At 39.3% G+C, this 20145-nt stretch overlaps 1 protein-coding gene across 2 annotated transcripts in view; it reads left to right on the forward strand.

Moving 5' to 3' along the window:
- CNTN3 (contactin 3) overlaps positions 1–20145 on the forward strand; it is a 411452-nt gene that overhangs the window by 354065 nt on the left and 37242 nt on the right. For both annotated transcript variants that reach the window (XM_061618591.1, XM_061618592.1), the window contains exons 10-11: positions 13329–13456; positions 14298–14473. In XM_061618591.1, the coding sequence (XP_061474575.1) occupies positions 13329–13456; positions 14298–14473 (304 nt within the window). The remainder of the gene's footprint in view (positions 1–13328; positions 13457–14297; positions 14474–20145) is intronic.

Consider the following 20145-nt stretch of genomic DNA (forward strand, 5'->3'; position numbering starts at 1 on the left):
TGGGGTCCTACTGTAGTCTCCTTTAGTGGAACAAATCCCAAGAAATGTTCTCTTATGATAACCTCAGGCTCAGACATCTCGTTAACTGATGGTTTGATTACATCAACATAACGTACAATCATTGTCGTTTGTTCAATATGACTAACTTCAGGTGTGCAGTCCAGAATAATTGAGTAGTATTTGGCTGAGTTTGCATGTGCTAAAATTTTCTGCTTTATAGCACCTGCTAGAAGCTGTATAAGCTCATTTGGGGCTTATTCGTGAGCTTGGGGACTCACTGATCGGCAGCGCCGAGTCCTCTGTAGTGTCACTTGTGGATGGCTGGAAAGTAGAGATTATGAAAGCTCTGGATCGCTTAGCTCCTAGACGCCCGCTTCCACTAAATCGTACCCGGTCCTCTCCTTGGTTTAATGCACCTCTGCGGAGTCTTCGCCAGTCGGCAAGGCAACTAGAACGTTCTTGGCGGAAGTCACACGACCCCTTATTGCGTTTACAACTGAAGGAAGCTTTGTTGATCTATCGTAAGGAGCTAAGAGCTGCTAAAAGGGCCTTTTTTACGGACTCAATTATGGCGGCTAAAGACTGCTCCAGAAAATTGTTCCAAGTGGTTCGAAGCTTAGCGGGACCCATAGGCACTGGTCCAGCGGCATTGATAAAGGCCAGTTGTAATGACCTGGTGAAGCATTTTGCGGACAAGGTCAGCATGATAAAAGACTCCATCCCCACTTGTATACCATCAGCCGCGGATCCTGATCCACTTTTACATTCGGATGCGGCCGTTATTTGGGACCATTTTCAACCTCTATCTCTTGCAGATATCCACAGTGTTCTTGGTTCTCTTAACCCTTCTTCCTGCCTATTAGATCCTTGTCCTTCTTGGCTGGTGATGGATGCTAAGCTCGTACTGGGGGACAGGATTAAGGACATAGTTAATGCCTCCTTGGAAGAGGGTTTGTTGTCAGCTGTACTTAAAGATGCTGTGGTAACTCCTATCTTAAAAAAAACTGGCCCTGGACCCTCTGGTCTTGAATAACTACCGACCGATCTCAAATCTTCCTTTTCTGGGGAAGGCGATTGAGCGTGCGGTGGCTATTCAATTGCAATCACATCTGGATGAAGGTAGATACTTAGACATCCTTCAGTCAGGGTTTAGACCAAAACATGGGGTTGAGTCGGCCCTGGCCGCCCTGGTTGATGATCTGAGAAGAGCCTTAGATAGAGGAGAATATACCTTCCTCGCTCTTCTCGATCTGTCAGCAGCCTTTGATACGATCGATCACAACATTCTTCTAGATCGTTTAATGACCATGGGCATTCAAGGAGATGTCCTGCGTTGGTTCCGCTCTTATCTTAGCGGGAAAACCCAAAGAGTAGCATTGGGGGATGAGATCTCGGAATTGTGGCCGCTAGATTGTGGCGTGCCACAAGGCTCGATTCTTGCCCCAATGCTCTTTAACATTAGCATCAAACCGTTGGGTGACTTTATTCGTAGTATGGGTCTGCAATTTCATCAGTATGCAGATGATACCCAAATCTACTTGTCTTTTAAATCTTCCCCACAGGCTGCTGCAACACAACTGACTAAAGGGCTGGAACTAATAGAGGAATGGATGTTTAAGAATAAACTGCGGCTAAATTCTGATAAAACTGAGATCCTCTTGGTAGGTGATCAGTCCAAACTAGGAATAACTCAAGTGACTTTCAACCAAGTTTCTGTTCCCTTGAGTGACCAAGTCCGTAGTTTGGGTGTCATCTTGGACTCCCAACTGACGATGGCAGCTCAGATAGCGGCAGTTTGTCGGACTGCACTCTACCACCTGTCCCTCATTCGCAAAATCTGCCCATACCTCCCAAAGCATCTTTTACCAACTGTAGTCAGTGCCTTGGTTCTCTCCCGTCTGGACTACTGTAATGCTTTATATGCTGGTCTCCCTTTGGGAACTTTGCGTAGGCTTCAGCTTGTCCAGAATGCGGCGGCACGACTCATTAAGGGCTACCATAGGAGAGAACACATCACCCCAATCCTTCGAGAGCTTCATTGGCTCCTGATAGTGTTGCGGGTGAAGTTTAAAATACTAGCTTTAACTTATAAGTCCTTTTTTGATCCTGGTCCAATCTATTTGAAGAACAAACTCTCTCTTCTTGGAGCAGATGGGCGTACGAGGTCCTCAGCCGCTAGACTTCTTGTGGTTCCATCTATCAGAGCGGCCAGATTAAATGGTACTAGATCTAAAGCCTTCTCCATTGTAGCTCCCACGTTATGGAACACCTTACCAGTTGATACTCGCTTAGCCCCTTCACTTTTGGGTTTTTGGAGGCAGTTGAAGACATGGCTTTTTGTACAGTCAGATGAATGAACATGCCACAGTTAGGTGGCTAAGGGGGTGGTCTGATTTTTGGGGTCTTATGTGAACAGTATTTTTATTATGTACCTGTTGATTTTTGTTTTGATGTTGTTTTTGTATTTTTATTCCTTTGTATGTCGCCTAGAGTGACAGGTTGTCCTGCCCGATAGGCGTCGAATAAATTTTAGATAATAATAATAATAATATTTTTTTCCTAGGTAGTGAATAATCGTTACTTGATCTTTAACTCTGCACAAATGTTCATTCATGTTAGGATCAAAGAGGGCTAGATATTCTACAAACTTCAAAAAATTTCCATTGCTAGCACTGTACAACTTTTCAGTTGTACCACGGAATGCCAAGTTTTGTATGCCAAGAACTATGACCAAAGCAATCAAGCGTTCCAAGATTTGTCGCCAATATTGTTCTTCTAGCCTAATTTTCTGCTGGTTAATATTATCAATTGTTTTTCCTTTAGATAAGCGCAATTCAAGTTCTCTCCAGGTCTGGTAGTTTTCTAAATGGTCAGTATTCCTAAAATTGCACAAACACGCTGTTACTCACTCGAGTATAAAAAGGATAAATAAAAAACAGAATATAGAAATTTTTCATAAGACTTTATAATTAATTATATTCCATAGCACTGCTGTGGTATTTATCTTAAAGTAAAAAATATAAATTGTCAGTTGCATTTTTACAAGCGTTAAAAAAACTAATCTGTATAAAACTGTGAACCTCAAATCTGTATAAAACTGTGAACTGCGCTCCTCTGAGGTCTGCGCCCTAGGTGGCTGCCTAGTTGGCCTAATGATAGCACCAGCCCTGCCTGTAACCCTGATGGAAAAACTGGTTATTGGACTACTGATGCCTTGAACCCCTCCATCCTAAGCTCAGGTTGGAAGGTGTGTAAATAAGTAAACCATATTTCATAAAGACACCACAGTCTGTGCTGACCTTCTTTCCAAGGAAACCAAACCCTGGGAGAGCGCAGGAACCCCTGGAAATCTCACCACTTGGAGATTGGGGTCGTGCACAACAATACCTTTACTCTTGATTTCTCTGTGAACTGCAGAGAAATTGAGGTTGGTAGAAAGTAAAATGTTTTGCTGAGTCTGGCCTCGCAGCTGTTGGAAGAAAATAAAAGAAGCAAGTCTCCACAGTACAGGGCCAGGGCTTCATTGTGCTAGACTGTGGGTTGGGTTAAAAATGCAGTTTTCTTTCTGATGGGTGGAATGATCAGTATGCTGCTGCAGTTTTAACTCCTGGTATTTGATCCTCCCCTCCCCTCCCCTCAAAGAAAGTGTGATGTCCTTATATGTTAAAAACTGTACATATGGTAAGTGCGGGTTTATATAGGGATATATGGTAAGTGAATTGAGTAAGAGGGGGGAGTACATGGACTAGAATGCTGGAGAATGTTGGATGATGATTGGCTGAGTGTTTGAATGGCTGAAGTTATAAATGAGAGGATGACAGTTGAGTTGGAGAGGTTGGTTGGGGGGAGTTGAGAGGAGAGTGATGGGAAAGGAGTTGAAGTGAGAGGCAGTTGGGATTGAGTTGACAGAGTTCTGAGGGAGGTTTGGATTCTATTAGGCTGATATTTGGACAGAATACATATAACTGGAAACATAAGAGTGACAGTATATGAAACCATACGCTTGTTAAACATTCCTAAAGTAATCTTGTTATTTCCTAGTGTTAACAAATAAATACTTTTATTGGTTTACCAAAAGCCTGATCCTTGGCTGGGGATATACAGACCAGAAGGGAGGGCAGGGTAATTACCAAGGCTGAAGGGAAACTGTATCTAATGGTGGCAGCGGTGAAGGAAGAAATTGTAACATCAGCAAGTATCCAGAGCAACCCAGGATTGTATGCTTTATAGACAAAGATACAGGGGGGTTGTGGACAGCAAGGGCACCCAGACACAAAGTAACAAGCCATAGGGAGACTAAGGCGAAGTCTCTAGCAGTATTGTTTACAGGGAGTGGCTGGTGGTGCTGCCTAGCAGTGGGATCCTGAGAGATCTGTGCTAGAGCGGAGTGAGAAAAAATAAAAACAACGATCCTGACTGATGATGTCCTGAGGTGGTGCCTAGTGAAAGGCGGTAGCCACAAGCAGGTGGGAACCTGACAGGTGGAGCCAAGGGTGGGATCATCACAGAAGGCTTGTCAGTTTCACACAGGAAAGCAAAGAAGAGAGGCTGTTAAGTCAGTTTCTTATAAATCTGATGCAGTTTAATATCCAGTATGGGGAAAGCTGTGGAAGGTCATAGCATAGATTTCTGCATAGATTTCAAATATGTGGATTGTTAGGGAATCTGATTATATTTTCAACTCCAGCAAAATCCTTTCCACCCTTAATCAGCAGCAACCACTCCTCCCTTGCCCCTGAAGCATACTCTTGCACTTATCCACACACCCTTTCTCCTGACTTCTTCATGGATTGCAACAAATCAAACAGAGGCAATATGAAAGCAAAAATACCCTTTTTCCCTCTCCCATATCCACCTATCTTACCCTCCCCCCTCCCCAAAGCGAATAGCAAGCTTGTCAGTTTCACACAGTAAAGCAAAGAAGACAGGCAACATGACTAAAATTGATCAACGGTGTGTGTGTATATGTGCTGGGGGTATGAGGAATAGAAGAGGGGTTACCCCCCTCGCTCTTCTCATCCTCACTTCTAGATCCCCCCTTTTCAGTTTCCTCAGCCCACTTCACCCCTCAAGCATCCTTACTAAACTGGGCTTCTGCAGCAATCCCCACCACCTCCCTCACTCTCAGCTTGGGAGCTCCTTGCCAGAATCCAGCCTAATTTATCAATATTTTCTTTCAAAATGTTGATAATTTGAAAGAAAATATTGATACAGGAAAGGAAAGCAGCTTTGCTGCCGTCACCTAAGCTATGACTGATGCTGGTCAGTTTTTACATTGGAAAGGAAAGGAGGAAAGTAGCTTTCAGTGTCCCCCCAATCCATTTCCCCCCTACAAAAATATTGATATTAATATGAATATTTTCTTTCAAAATATTGATATTTACTTTCATGTATTTATATTTTGAAAGAAAATATTGAGATCAATATTTTTTGGAGGGGGAAAACATATTGGTAAAAGCAGCAGCTAGCAGACAAAGAATGAACTCAGATCAATAGCAGCCTGTTAGTCGATGGAACGCTGTTGAAAAGGCACCAGCCCACGGATCCCATTCCTACTGCTGATACACAGGCTGCTTTTTACCTGGTAATTTGCACGTTATATTTGACCTGTCACACAATGTACAAGCTAGTTCCAGAAATCTAGTGGAATACAGTGCAAGTTTAGCACTAATTGGTATGCAAGCCTGGGAACCTGGAAGATCATGGGAGATATGCACTAGCTGCCTGCCACATGACAGGCATCCAAGCTTCCTCTCTCTGGCCTTGCTATTTTGCTGTATTTTTTAACTTGTTCCTGCCAATGCCTGTTGCCTTTGGTGAGTCCTCCTTACATCGTTTTTCTGAGTTTGTCCTCTAATTTTAATCCATGTTAATCCGTTAAACTAATCAGCCACAGACTATTCGGTTTATGAAATGCTGCAACAAATATTCTTAAACTACAAGCCAATAGTTTGTCCAGCTCAAACCTTGTCAAAGACACTGCAAAGAAATTGTGATGAAGTCATATCAAATTAAAAAGAGAAAAGAAAAATGAGTGGTATGGAAACTAAAGTTGGGAGTCACTGATTAGATGAGGCTTTAGCAGAATTAAAATGAAATCACATGCCCTTAACTTTTATTTATGGTTTGAAACTGTGAATGGAAAAATAATACAGTTGCATTTTATTTACTACTAATATCAATAGATTAATTTTGCACCTTTTCTTATAGAATAGTCTGACTCACTTTAATAGGCATTTGACTGATGTATAAAATAAAGTACCTTCAACCTAGTTTTTCACTTACAGTTGTCTAGTGAAATGTTGTCAGTCAGAAAGCAATATATTTGTGTTTATTATCATATCAATAGGGACCTAATTTTATTAGCTTCTCTGAAAAAAAATCTCACAAATTTATAAAGGTATTTATGAGTTACCATGACTGATCTGCAAATATGGTTGTGGGTTTTTTTTTCTGTACTCAGTATTATCGAGAGCCCATTGTGTGTCATCTTTCCACAGCATAACAAGGATTTCAATTTCAGAAAAAAGAAAAAGAGGCAAAAATAATTAAAAAACCAGTGTGTCTGTATGCTGCCAGCGCAATATTTAACATTTTAAAATATATTTTTGAATCTCTGAGATAGAACTGATGAGGAGAGTTCTCTGCCTATCCCTACAGATTTATTTATTTATATAAAATACATACCATGATTTATCATTAATACCAGGTGGCTCACAACAATATAATGCAATTCCAATAAAACCAACTATTATGGGAGGAACTGAAGAGAAAGCACTGTATGGGCCATTCTCAAACTGGGGAGAGACAGAGCTAGTGTTGGGTGACAAATAACTGGTCACTTTCTTTTTTGGGAGGCAAGTGGAGTGGATCATTCAAACTTGTCTGATAATATAGCCACTTTTAAGCTTGTATTTTGCAGAATCTAGATATGAATTAAGTTACAATGCAAAAAAAAGGGTTGCTAATTTTCTGTTTCAGCTGCAGTTTTCCAGTGCCACATTAAGAGGATGCTCTAGTCCGCAAGAGTGGATAGTCAGGGAGCATGAAAGGCTGCTGAGAGAAAGAGCAATGTAAAATGATTTGGTTCACATACAAAACTACATGCATGGTCCTGTAAAACCTGGCCAGTGTTCCTATATTTTGAAGTAACAGAAACCTATTACACAAGAGGGCCACTTCTGCTTCCCTCCGCCACTGCCTCAAAAGAAAAAATCTCCTGTGGCTTTGTAAAAAGAATGACAAATTCATCATTATAAAGTATTATAAAATCATTATAATTCATTATTATAAATTTATTAACTTTGTTAGCCATATTTAGAGGCAGCATGTCTCAGAATACCAGATACTTAGAATATACAGCAAGAGACAGTTGTCGCCTTCATGTCTTGCTTGTGAACTAACTTTAGCAATGGAAAGCTTGACTAGATGGACTTTTCTTCTTTTGCAATAAGCTTACCATTTTGTTCTTATGGCACCATTCATTCTGCTCTGGTATCCCAGTTTGGGCAGTTTGTTGGAAACAGAATGCTGAACTAGACAGACCTTTGATCTGATCCACCAAGTCTCTTGGGTTCTTATATGGATAATAGCTATTAGCTTTGCTAATATTTGAAAAAAATAGGGAGATAGCAAAAAGCAGATTACTTTTGAGGATCACTTACGCTAAGATTTCTTCTATTATGAAGGATCTTTCTGCTATGTCTTCGGTTAGTTTTATCCATTTCCCCCATTGTTTATGCATATCAAACAGATCTAAACAATTATCCATGATGCCTCATTGACATCCCAGTTAAGCCGGAACAATTTGATTGAACCTGTGTAGTCTCAGTGTAGCTAACATGAGTGAACATATTTAAATTCAGGAACTTTGCGTAAATCCAGCTGTTTAGGAAACAGCGGCACTTTGGCCTCAAATTTCTTTGAAAGTGGCTACCCTTTCAACCATTCTCCTTCAATTATTTAGGAGCATCTTAATAGAACATTTCATATTAGAATCCTGTTCATTCTGTAGGGAAGGGACAAAGGATTTCCAGTTCTATGTATTTGTCAGTTCTCTGTGCTGGTTGCATATATTAATAAGCATGGTAATAACTTTTGGTATTGTGGATCCTGGTAATTAGTGAGGCAATAATTCAACTTTCTGAAATTGTTAAGCATTTATTACAGTTTCATCAGTGTTTGTACCCTCTTGTTCTCCCACAGTCCACTTGTAGATGCTAAGAAGTGATATCTAATATTTAAAAAATCAGGCAAAGCTCTTTAGGTGCTAGACAATATTTCAGTAGAGTATTGATTAGGGGAGTATTGCCCAATGTTCTATGTCTTTCAGTTAAGTTTAAAGCTGAAAAACTAGGCCATTTCCAGTCATTTTGAAAAAGACTTCAAAATTAGACCATGTGAGTTATTTTTTTTTCTATCTCAGTCTTCAAGCATTGTGTAGTGTATGTTCTATTTCAAGCAGGAAAGGTTAATAGATTGCAGATATGTCAGGGTCACTTTTCTAAATCAGCTTTGCTATTTTCATTGCCATTGTAATTGAAAACATAGATAGCTGAGGGTTTTTTCTTTGCCAATAAAGTTTTGTTTGTTTGTTTGTTTGTTGGAGAATACATTTTTCTGTAATTGATTTGCTTTGTGAAACTTAAAAAAGAATGATTCTTAAATGTAAGCAATTTAAATAGCTATGATCCATTATCATCTTAACACATGCTTGGCATATAAATAGCTCAAAATTCTCTACAAGTTGTTTATTTTAATTAAACAATAGGCATAGTTGTAATTTGCCAATTCTTGTTTCTTTGCCAAGTAAATGGAGCTGACAACATTGTTTTCCATTGATGTGGCAAGGCTGATACATGTGAACCATTAGAATCCCCTAACAAAGAATTTGACCCTCCCCTGAATTGCTCAACGTGCACAGTTAAACTGGCTTTTCTTGGCTAAGAACTATTATAGAGAGCACTAACTGAACAAGCTTAATAACCACTATGTATAATCTTCTTCACTTCCACTAAGGTTCATAGTACCAACCAAACAACATCCTGCTATAATCTGTAGCACATACGATATCAATCATTTTTCAGTTCCATTTGTGAGCTGCTTTTAAAAGTGCCCTTGAGAGCAAAGACAGATCTTACAGCATACCCTTAAAGCAAGGTTGGCTAAACTGGTAGCCTGTGGGGTAGATCTAGCCCCATGATAACTTTATGTGGTTTTACCAAATTGTAATCAATTCAGTTGAGTAAAAGTTTTGATTACAGTTTAATCTGGAAGAAAAAGGAGAGTTATTTAATATAAATTTCGTCTGGGAAATTATATAGTAATGTTGTACTGCCTTTAATGGTTTTTAAAATGTTTTTATATTGCTGTACACTATCCTGATATTTTGGGTAGCCTGCCTTTACAGATGACCTGGCAAGTCTAGACACTGGCAACTCAAATGCTGCATCCAGTATGTCCACCTTGTTCCTTGTATTCCATTAACTCCCTGCTACTGTGGCCTCCTCCACTACCACTTCATCACTTCTTTGGCTTTGCTGGATCAGACCAAAGGCTCATGTAATCCAACATCCTGTTCTGACAGTGGACAATCAGATGCCTATAGGAAGCCCATAAGCAGTCCATAAGAGTAACAACCCTCTCCCAACTTGTGACTTCCAGCGACTGATATTCAGAGACATGCTGTGGATGAGGGGGACACAGCTAGAACTATAGTAAAAGAGGAGGTAGTAGTAGTCAAGTAAGAAGCCAGCAAATACTTTGTTTGCTGGCATGCTTGTCTCACATGCCTGTTGTGAAGGCACTCTTCAGTCAGTCAGTCATCATTTTATTTGTATGCTGCCTTTCCACAAAATATTGTGCTCAAAGCAGCTTACAACAAGAAATCCGTCTCAAAATCAACAATTGCAAAACAATTTGTAAATAACAAAAATAATAAAACAGGAACATAACAGCAAATGTAACAGCAAGCAAAAACAACTTTTCAGTACTATGAACATAGCAGCATTACATCTCTTAACTAGTGACATTATATTTTCTGGCAACAGTAAAAATAAGAGAATTTGACAGTTCCACTTCACTCCTAGAAACACACCTCCCATGGTGCTACTCAGAGTCCCATTCCTGCAGTAGTTTCTTATAAGACTTCCAAATACAGAGGGTGTTGGGGAAGCTGGAAACACCTCTCCCATGATCTTATTCAGCATAGCTGAAGTATGTGCAGTGAGTCCTCTTTCATAATAATATCTGTCTATACCTTCAGTGTATTACTTTCTTTTGAACCTGCATGGTGTGACAGTTATAGTGTTGGATGAGAATTGGGGAGACCTTTGGACCAGTCACTATCAGAGGGTTGGTATGAGGATAAAATAGAATAGAGAACTATGTAGTCTACTATGAGCAGTTTGGAGGAACAGCAAGACATAAGTGTAGTACATAATAAATCCAATCTTCCCAAGGCAATGCGTAGACCTCCCTTTATTATTCTGGAGCTCTTTTCAAGAACTGTCTGTTCCACCATTTGGTAAACCCATTAAGGCACAGATGATAATGAGCTGAGGAAATGTCATCTCAGGGCAATACTCCTCTATAAACAAGATCCAGTTTGAACACTTTTTTTTGCAGGTATGTGTGATGTTTGCGGAGTCTAAAACAGCATATATTTTAAGCTGTTCCTGTAAATGTCTGTCATCCATACTAGAGGCTTGAATTATTATTATTATTATTATTATTTTGACAGATGAATAATTAATTTTAACATGTTTCATGTTGCTGCAAGAGAAAATTAAAACGATTATACTTAAACTAATTTTGAAGTCATATATTTCCTGCTTGCAAAACATTTCATTTGCCTTTTAAAGTATTGTGCATTAATAATGCACAACAGCTTATACACAACATTTCCCCCCTTTTGAACATATGTATCTGACTGCTGCATGTAAAGTATACTGCAGTTTCCAAGACAAGAGGGCCCAGTGATGTCTACTCAGTGCTGTGCTGCTACCTTGTTCAATGCACTTGCAATGGCCTTTATCAGCTGGACTTACATCCTCCAGACACCTAAGCTCAGATGCTTCCTTCCACCTTTAATGAAGTACTTCTTGACCTTCCTTTTGTCGAGGCTTCTGCATTTGAGAGGCAGACCTGAAAGCTTTACTCACACTTGCAGGACACTTCAGTCCTAGAGGCCCAGGTAGAGCTGTGCTCCATTTGGTGGTAGCACTACAGAAAGAGATACTGAGAAATTTCACATATTAAATAGTCCACTTGCTGGATATGGCGGGGAGAGGGAAATGGCGCATTTCAAAAAGAAAACTAAGCTTGATGCTCAAATCACTCACTACAAATTGTCAGTCCCACAGATATTTGTTCACTGGAAGCTAAATGTATGATATGACTAAATAGTTTAATCATGGTGTTTTCCTACTTTTTTCACCCCATACAAAATTTTCATTGCATTGACTTTATCATTTTTGATTGCCTCATATAGTTTACAGGCAATATTATCACTTTAGAATATATCAGGTGTGGGGAACCTTTCCACCTCTCAGACGTTGTTGAACTACAGCTCCCCACATCCCTAGCCGTTGGCCATGCTTGCTGGGGCTGATGGGAGTTGCAGCATGCTATGATTATTCTAAACTGCAGCATTCCCAAACCTGGTGCCCTCCAGATATTGTTGGTCTTCAACTCCTACTGCCGCCCTTGCGTCCTACTGGGAGAAAGGGCGGGATATAAATTTAATAATAAATAAATAAACAAACAAACTCCCATTACCCCCAGTCAGCATGGCCAATGGTCAGGGATAAGAACGGCCTGCTGGATCAGGCCAGTGGGCCACCTAGTCCAGACTCCTTTTCTCACAGTGGCCAACCAGATTCCTATGGGAAGCCCAAAAGCAGGGCTTGAGGATAACATCACTTTCCCCTGAGAGGGATTTTGGGAGCTGAGTTACAACAACATTTGGAGGGCACCCTTTATTATAAGTGCAACAGCAGAGATCATTCAGTGGTTGATTTAAGGGTTAATTCTGTTATCAGTAAGTCAACCAATGGAGGGGTAGAGGTGTTGCTTAGGAACCAGGCAGAGCGGTATGATCTTCACTGAAGTAGCACGTGCTCTGATTGGCTGTGTACTTCTGAGGGATTTTTCCTATGTATGTTTGGTTGCTTGTCTTCTTGCTATGTACAAGGCCTGAACTAAAAGGCAAAATATCTCTGTTCCTTCCTCCTGAAAGTATACACTGTTTTTGTTCAGTTTGCTCTGTAAAGTGTTATCAGAACTTTCTTGACTCTGTCTGTGTTATTTGAGTGACTTTACTAGGTTGAAAGAGGTTGCTATAAAAAATACTTTCCAGGAGCTGTGCAGTTTGTTCAGGAAGCTCTACTCACTGGCATAAAAGACAGTCCAGCATTATCTGAGGAGTAGGGTTCCTATTATGCAGACTCTTCCTGGCTTTATAACCTTTCGATAATTAGCAATTTTTTTTTGTTTTGCTGGGTTTTCACTTCATGCAGACACAGTGTCACTCAGGCATAATAATGCAGGGATACACTTTGCCATGTAGCCTCTTGATGAAGCTGGCATATAATCTTTTCTAACTATATAATATTTTGTAAGCCGTCGCACCATCACCCATGGGGTAGGGTGCAGCAGAAGGCTGGCAGACAACCAAGGGAAGAGAGGGAGGGAGGGAAGAATGGCAGACAGGCAAGTGAGCAAGCGAGCATGCGTGTGAGAATCAGGCGAGTGGTTGCAAGCAAGTTCTCCTAATGCATTTTTATGATTTTTCCCTAATATATTCATTTTTATGCACATTTTCCTCTAATCTATGCATTTTTATACACATTCTTTGGTTGGAGAACTGCATCACAAAATTTGGATAAGTGCAAATTTTGAAGGATAGCTATGTTTCAGTTCTCATATTATTTTGGAAAGTACGAATTTCATAAATTTGTCTTTAAATGCAAACTTAATCAATTTCTCTCCCATCCCTGTTTGAGTGTGTGTGTGTTTGGGAGCTCCTGGCTCTCGTGTGTGTGTGTGTGTGTGTGTGTGTGTGTGTGTGTGTGTTTGGGAGTCCTGGGGGGAGTCCCTCTGTGTGTGTGTATGCGTGTGTGCACAAGTCCCTGGGGGGGTTAGCGCACAGAGGCTAAGACCCCAGTATTATATAATTGGAGGAGGATGGAATACAATCCATAATTTCACGATCTCTTATAAACATTAGGGAGCAGGTGTGTGTGTGTATGTTGCAATTAAAGTGTTTAAAGAATAAACACATTTCACTCTGCAGAGCTATATAATTTTTTCACTTCTTTTATTTTTAGAATATCACTGTTAAAAGATGGAGGCCTCCGAATAGCTAATGTGAGTAAATCAGATGCTGGAAGTTATACTTGCCTGGCAGAGAACCAGTTTGGAAAAGCTAGTAGCTCAACCAGCTTATTAGTTACAGGTAATTAGATAGCTAATTGTCTTTCAGAACCGTTTGTATGAAATTTGTGAGAGACATTTCAATATTGTATTCTTAGTTTATTTTCAGATAGTATTACATACACAATTCATGTGAAATATGTAATCTATACTCTTATTAAGTTGATGTGAACACCACTTTTTATATTAGACTTTATTTTTAATTCTATAGATTTCAGAGTCTTTCATATAGTGATTTCAGCTTTTTCTATGCTCATTTCTGACACTTTCCATGGACAGCCGTATGAAATCTCTGTCACCTTCATCTTGGTCTATACTTGACCCTGCATTTTCAGAGAGGAACAGGTTTACCTTTCTGAATGGAACTGATTTTTGCTTTAAAAAGAGATAATTCCAAAAAAGCAGGAAAGAAGGATTTTTGACAAGGACAGTGCTAAGTATTTGAATTGCTTGTTTCATAGCACATAAAAAGGCACCTTCCACATTCTCTGGTTGTCATTCTGTTCAATCATCTCTTTAGGCTTGTACTTCTGTGCCTAGATTCTTTCACAGCATATTCCTGTTTCAAAGGCAGATTTTGCACAGCTTGTTTTTTTCATCATTTTTTCATTTTCCACCCACTTTGGAGAAGTACTGCTGATGAAATTACTGCCCTGGTTAAACATGTCTTCTAACATTCCTAAAAGATGCTTGATTGGAGCTTGGAAAATCTTTGGGGCACAGAAACTGTACTAAAGTCTCTGACTCAAATTATTTGTGTGTGTGAGTTATATAGAAAATTATAGGATTTAAAAAAAAATACTATGCAGGAAAGTAGAACAGTAACCCAAACAGCTAAAATTGACTCTGCCTGTTCTCCACAGAGCCAACTCGGATAACTCTGGCACCTTCAAACATGGATGTTTCTGTAGGGGAAAGTGTTATCTTGCCCTGTCAAGTTCAGCATGATCCCCTGCTGGATATAAGTTTTACATGGTATTTTAATAGTGCACTGACTGACTTCAGAAAAGATGCATCTCATTTTGAGAGAGTAGGTGGGGTAAGTTGTAAAGTATTTATTTATCTTCCTTTAGCTATAAAACTCTAAAGGTCAACTGGAAAAGGCAAAAAATGTTTGATTGTTTTAAATTTAGTATAGTGTAGCTTTATCATGACAAAAACAATTATATCACCATTGAACTACTAATGGTAGTGTGGGGTTTGCTTTGTATTGTAAACTGATTCAACAAAAGAGGCAGTTCTGAAAAAAACCTATCCCTCTATTAGTTGTACACAGGTTGGTTGATTTTACAGATTCTGTTTTGCAATAGTTTATGTGTTGTGCAAGGATATGGGTGAGGTCTCCATGTCTCCTTGTTTGATGTGAATGTTAGACCCCCATCCATGGAACAATATAGCGTTGGATGCCACTGTATATGCTTAAGGCCAAATTACACATAACAATCCCAAAATGGCCATTTGGGATTTTTTCTTTCTTTACTAAATATTTATTATTTATTTATTACATATATACCCCGTTTTTCTTTCACTATGGAACCCAAGGTGGCATACATGTGGTTCCCAGGCAGTCTCCCATCCAGGCACTGACCAGACCCAGACTTGCTTAGCTTCAGCAAAGTGGTGGCCTCATGTGCCTTCAGACCATAGCCTAGGACCATAGCATGCTTGCTTTCTTCTTTGCCAAACTGCAGCTGGAAGCCAACCCAAAATGGCACTGTGGAATGAGGAGAGAGGAGTTTTAAACATTTGCCTACACTATGGCACCAATAAGAGCTTTGCTCCCAAGTCAAATAGCAGTCATGGGGGGCTGATCCACAATGAATTTTCCCCTTGTTATAATAAAGCTATCTTTTTCAAATCAAAATTATTTTTCATATGAAAGAGAATTAAAAAATGATGATGTGTACTTATAACACTGGATTTTTACAAAATGCAGTGTTTGTACAAAACAGCTGCACTCCTCTAATTGTTAATGGCAGGAACCCAAAGCACTGTATGTGGTGTTCTGCACATGTGCGTGGGTGTACTTTTCAGCTCCGGTCTCCTAGCAGTAAATACCCTTTTTTAAAATAAACAAACCAGTGGTTTTGGAAAGCTCCAACACAGCACCTCTTGAAGCCTTGAAGAACTCCAGCTGGAAGGGAAAAAATCACATCACCATCATACCTAATCAGAATTGCTTTTCACATGGACTCACCCTTAATTTATGTAGGCCATTTAAAACAATACTTGTCCTCTTTGTAAATAGCTGGGTGTACTTCCACAATATTAAGCATTAATACAATTATTTTATTCCACTTTTATTTTAAAGGGTAACATTTTTAACTATTCATTGACAGAGGCTGAGGCAGAGAGTACTCGTTCAGAATGAAACACAACTTTTGTTTTCTGCACTGAAAAACCTCTCATTCTGGCTTCTAACACCCAGTATGTAGGACCCATATTCTGTACCTTATATTGCCGGTCTTTTCAAGCCAAAAGAAGAATGCTGGATCACTTTATATGACTCTATCACTTCACATTACATTAAGCTCTGAATTCAACCCAGCAGTGCCTATCAAAGCCATCATTTCTACTTGACTTTTAGAACTAACATGCTTCAAAGCAGAGTAGGATGGTTTTCAGGATACATATGCCATGAAACTGTGGAGAAAAATAGGGCCAGGATTCAAAAAGAGAAAAACTACTGGAAGGTCTAGGTGCTTAGACATAAAGATAGATCAAGTGATCACTGTTTGGCATGTAGCAGAGATTTAGCATATTGAAATGTTATTCAAGCATCTAACTTTTACTGTCTTTCAATTTCCACATCACCTCTGAAATAAAAGTCCAAGCAAGTGAAAGTTAACTAACAGCCACAACTTTATTAATTTAGATGCTTGGTCTGGAACATTCATAACTAGTTAAAGCCAATCCAAATTCAGAACAGGTGTACTAACTGCCAACGTGAGGACTAGGAACTGCAATCCTGTCAGTCCTGTTACTCTGGTACATCCATCAAATTGCCCCACATCTTTAAAGAGTATGTGTGTATTAAAATTGGAAGTCTTGCCTAGCTGAGGAAAAAAAGTGCACCATTTATTTTTGGCAATGTATGCTAACAGTAAGGCAGGACAAATTCATATTTTATTTAATATTGTATTTTTACATTGGGACCATATGGTGAAGGATGGATAAGAAATTTACTACTACTACTACTACTACTACTACTACTACTACTACTACGATGATGATGATGATGATGTAAATATTTGTCCTAGGGCTTATTGGCAAATAAACGTTTTTAATTTAATTTTATATTATTTTATTTTGAAAATGTCTACATCATTCCTTCATTCAAAACATGGATTCCAGGACAGTGTACGTAAAACTCAAAAATCAATACAATATTAAAACAATCAATTTTTTTAAAAAAATCAAAACAACATAATAAAATCTGATAAATCATAAAAACAAGTCATCTGCGATAGAAAGCCTTTCACTGGACAGTTCTGTAAGAACTGATGTGAAATTGCTAATTTCCTCATATTATAGGGATACAAATTAAATAAATAAATAATAAATATTATTAGGCCTACATTTGCCTAAAAAAATATATCTGGCTTTGCAAGCATTCCTTGCAAATATTATCAAACTGTTAAGGGGGTTTGTAAGTTACTCAGGGTCCACAAATTCCAGATGGCTTGGGTCACCTTTCCTCTTCATTCAGTTCCCACCCACCTTTGCAAGTAAAGAACAAAACCCTAACCTTGACTAAGTAGCTGATGGCATGGCGGGGCTGCACTGTTCACCTGACTTCCCTCTCTCTCAGCTACTGTTGCATACTGGGACAGAAAGGGAGAGGAGTGAGGCAGCGGCGAGGCCAGCATGGTGCAAATGTGCTGGTGGAACCAATCTGCCAGTGTTATGACAACCATGGCAATCTTACTGCCACCTCCCCCTCTCTGTCCCAGCAGCGATTCAGCAAGACAGAGGTCAGGTGAGTGGTGCAGCCCTACATGCCCTCTGCTCATTCTTTCACTCACTGTGTATCTGTGTGGGGTGAGGAAAGAGTGGAATATGCAATAACTGAGGTGACACTTCTTCAGAAAAGCACACACAAGATAGGCTGGACAGCACAAATGTATGCATGTATATGTAAGTAATTATGCCTATTGCAGTTCTTAGAAGTTATGTGTTACCTAGTGTGTAGCAAGCAAATCTCACCCTCCCTCCACAGGTTCCCAAACAGTGTGAGAATTAAACATAATTTGTCCTACCCATTCTGCTTGATGGATGATGCAAGCAACTTCTGCATTGTCAACATGCTGCCTATAAGCCATTGTAGATATCATCATGTCAGAAAGCCTAATATCAACTGAAATTGTGTGGGTATCGGTATAAAAAGTGGTTACAATGTTGTTCACTGGTTTTAATTCCACCCAGACTGTTGGTGATTTGTGTTCCATGGGTCAGCATAGTGCTCAGCAGGGAAGGTGACTTTCCCATCATTGTAACTTGTCAGTAACAGCAGCATAGATCTAATTTTGCTGGCTGAAGATGTGAATGAAATATCTTCTACTGCCAAGTATCCAAGAAACATTGACAGTTTGAGAGCATGTTGCTGTAGCATTTTTGTGATAGCCAAGACTGATGTACATAAAATCCAAAGGCTCTGATAGCACATTCTTGGTGATATGATGAATGATTAATATTGGAAGTCAACTTTCTCTCTCTATCCAGCATGATGTTGTTTGTTGTGATTAGATATGGCATGGTTTTGTCTATTCAAACTTGTTATCAGAGGAGCACTGAAGCTTTTTTAAAAAGAAAGGAAGAAAAATGTTCTGTTTAACAATCCCAATTTGTCCTTTAGTTGTTTGTTTGTTTGTTTGCTGCATTTGTTGCATTTGTATGCCGCCCCATAGCCAAAGCTGTCTGGGTGGTTTACAAAAATTAAAAACATTAAAAACAAATATACAAATTTAAAAACACATTTTTTAAAAAGCAATTTAAAAACACATGTTAAAATGCCTGGGAGAAGAGGAAAGTCTTGACCTGGAGCCGAAAAGATAACATTGTTGGTGCCAGGTGCACCTCGTCAGGGAGATCATTAAATAATTTGGGGGCCACCACTGAGAAGGCCCTCTCCCTTGTTGCCAGACTCCCAGCTTCCCTCGGAGTAGGCACCCGGAGGAGGGCCTATGATGCTGAGCGTAGTGTACGGGTGTGTTCGTGTCGGGAGAGGCATTCCATCAGGTATTGTGGTCCTAAGCCATGTAAGGCTTTATAGGTTAAAACCAGCACCTTGAATCGAGCTCGGAAACATACAGGCAGCCAATGCAAGTGGGCCAGAATTGGTTTTATATGTTTGAACCGTCTAGTCCCTGTTACCAATCTGGCCACTGCATTTTGCACAAGCTGCAGCTTCCAAACCATCTTCAAAGGCAACCCCACGTAGAGCGCATTGCAGTAAAATAACTTGGAGGTTACCAGAGCATGGACAACTGAAGCCAGGTTATCCCTGTCCAGATAGGGGCTTAGTACAAGGTTCATTTTAGTAAATGAATTACTGCACTGAGAAGAGGCTACATACTATGCATTTCCTAGTGTGTGTTTTTGCCTTGAGGATTGCTTTACACCATCATTTCTCACTGTATTCTGTGAATTTGTGTGTTGTGCTCTTTCTGTCTGGAAGAATTTCAGTCTGCACTTTTTAACACCACTTTCTTTTCCATTAATTTTATACAATAAGAGGAACACTCTCTCATTTTCCACCTTGTCTTATGCCAAGAAATGGCTAATAATATCAAGGTACATAAGCCTTTCAATTAAGACTGTCACTTCCAAAACTTCATTGAAAGGGCATGTAGTATATTACAGCAAAACATAACATTTGGTTTAAATCACACTCTTACTTATTTTCTAAAAACAAAGGCTCCTGAAAATAATTTGATTAGAAATGTCAAGTGATACCAACTGTGATCATAAGGGAACATGAGGAAAATAAAGTATCTAAATCAGATCTGGGGAACCTTTTTGAGCCTGAGGGCTGCATGCCAATCTTCTAGATCCTCATGCTAGTGAGTAGGGCGCACACATGCACATAAATGCAGCACACACATATATGCACACATAGTGCATAAATTCTACACGCACCTGCAAAATCTTTCCTGCAATCCAAAAAAAGCATAGTCATTAAATTACTTTCTTTCCATCAGTTTATAAAAGGTCTCTTATACACCCCCCAAACACGAAATCACAATCCAAAATGACCAAATAGTCCCTTTGCAACAAAGTCCACATTTTTTATTCATGTGAGCATGGCTTCATACTTAAGATGCTCTCAATAGGTCTTCTTGTTATCTTTAATTTTTTCTTCTCATGGGATTAATGTTTGGTGCTCGTGGACATGCTGGGTTTTTTTTGTAGCCTTAGAAAATAAAATGCATTCCTTTTTCAAACTCCTTTCCTAATTTTAGTTATAATTCTTCTCTTTAATTCCTTTATTATTTATTGTTATAGTACAGAAAATGAAAAATCATTGTGGGTTGCTGATATCTGTAAAAGCACACATGCACAATGTGAAATGATCTTATTTGACAGAAACATACAAATGCCTGACACTGATACATTGTTAAGGGTCATGTGAAGTGTAATGTCTTGAAGTGTGAAGTCGCAATAGACATTTGTGGTTTGAGAAGATAATGTTTTGCAAGTTTGAAAAATGAG

This window comes from Rhineura floridana, chromosome 3 (genome assembly GCF_030035675.1).
Source record: "Rhineura floridana isolate rRhiFlo1 chromosome 3, rRhiFlo1.hap2, whole genome shotgun sequence".
Lineage (NCBI taxonomy): Eukaryota > Metazoa > Chordata > Lepidosauria > Squamata > Rhineuridae > Rhineura > Rhineura floridana.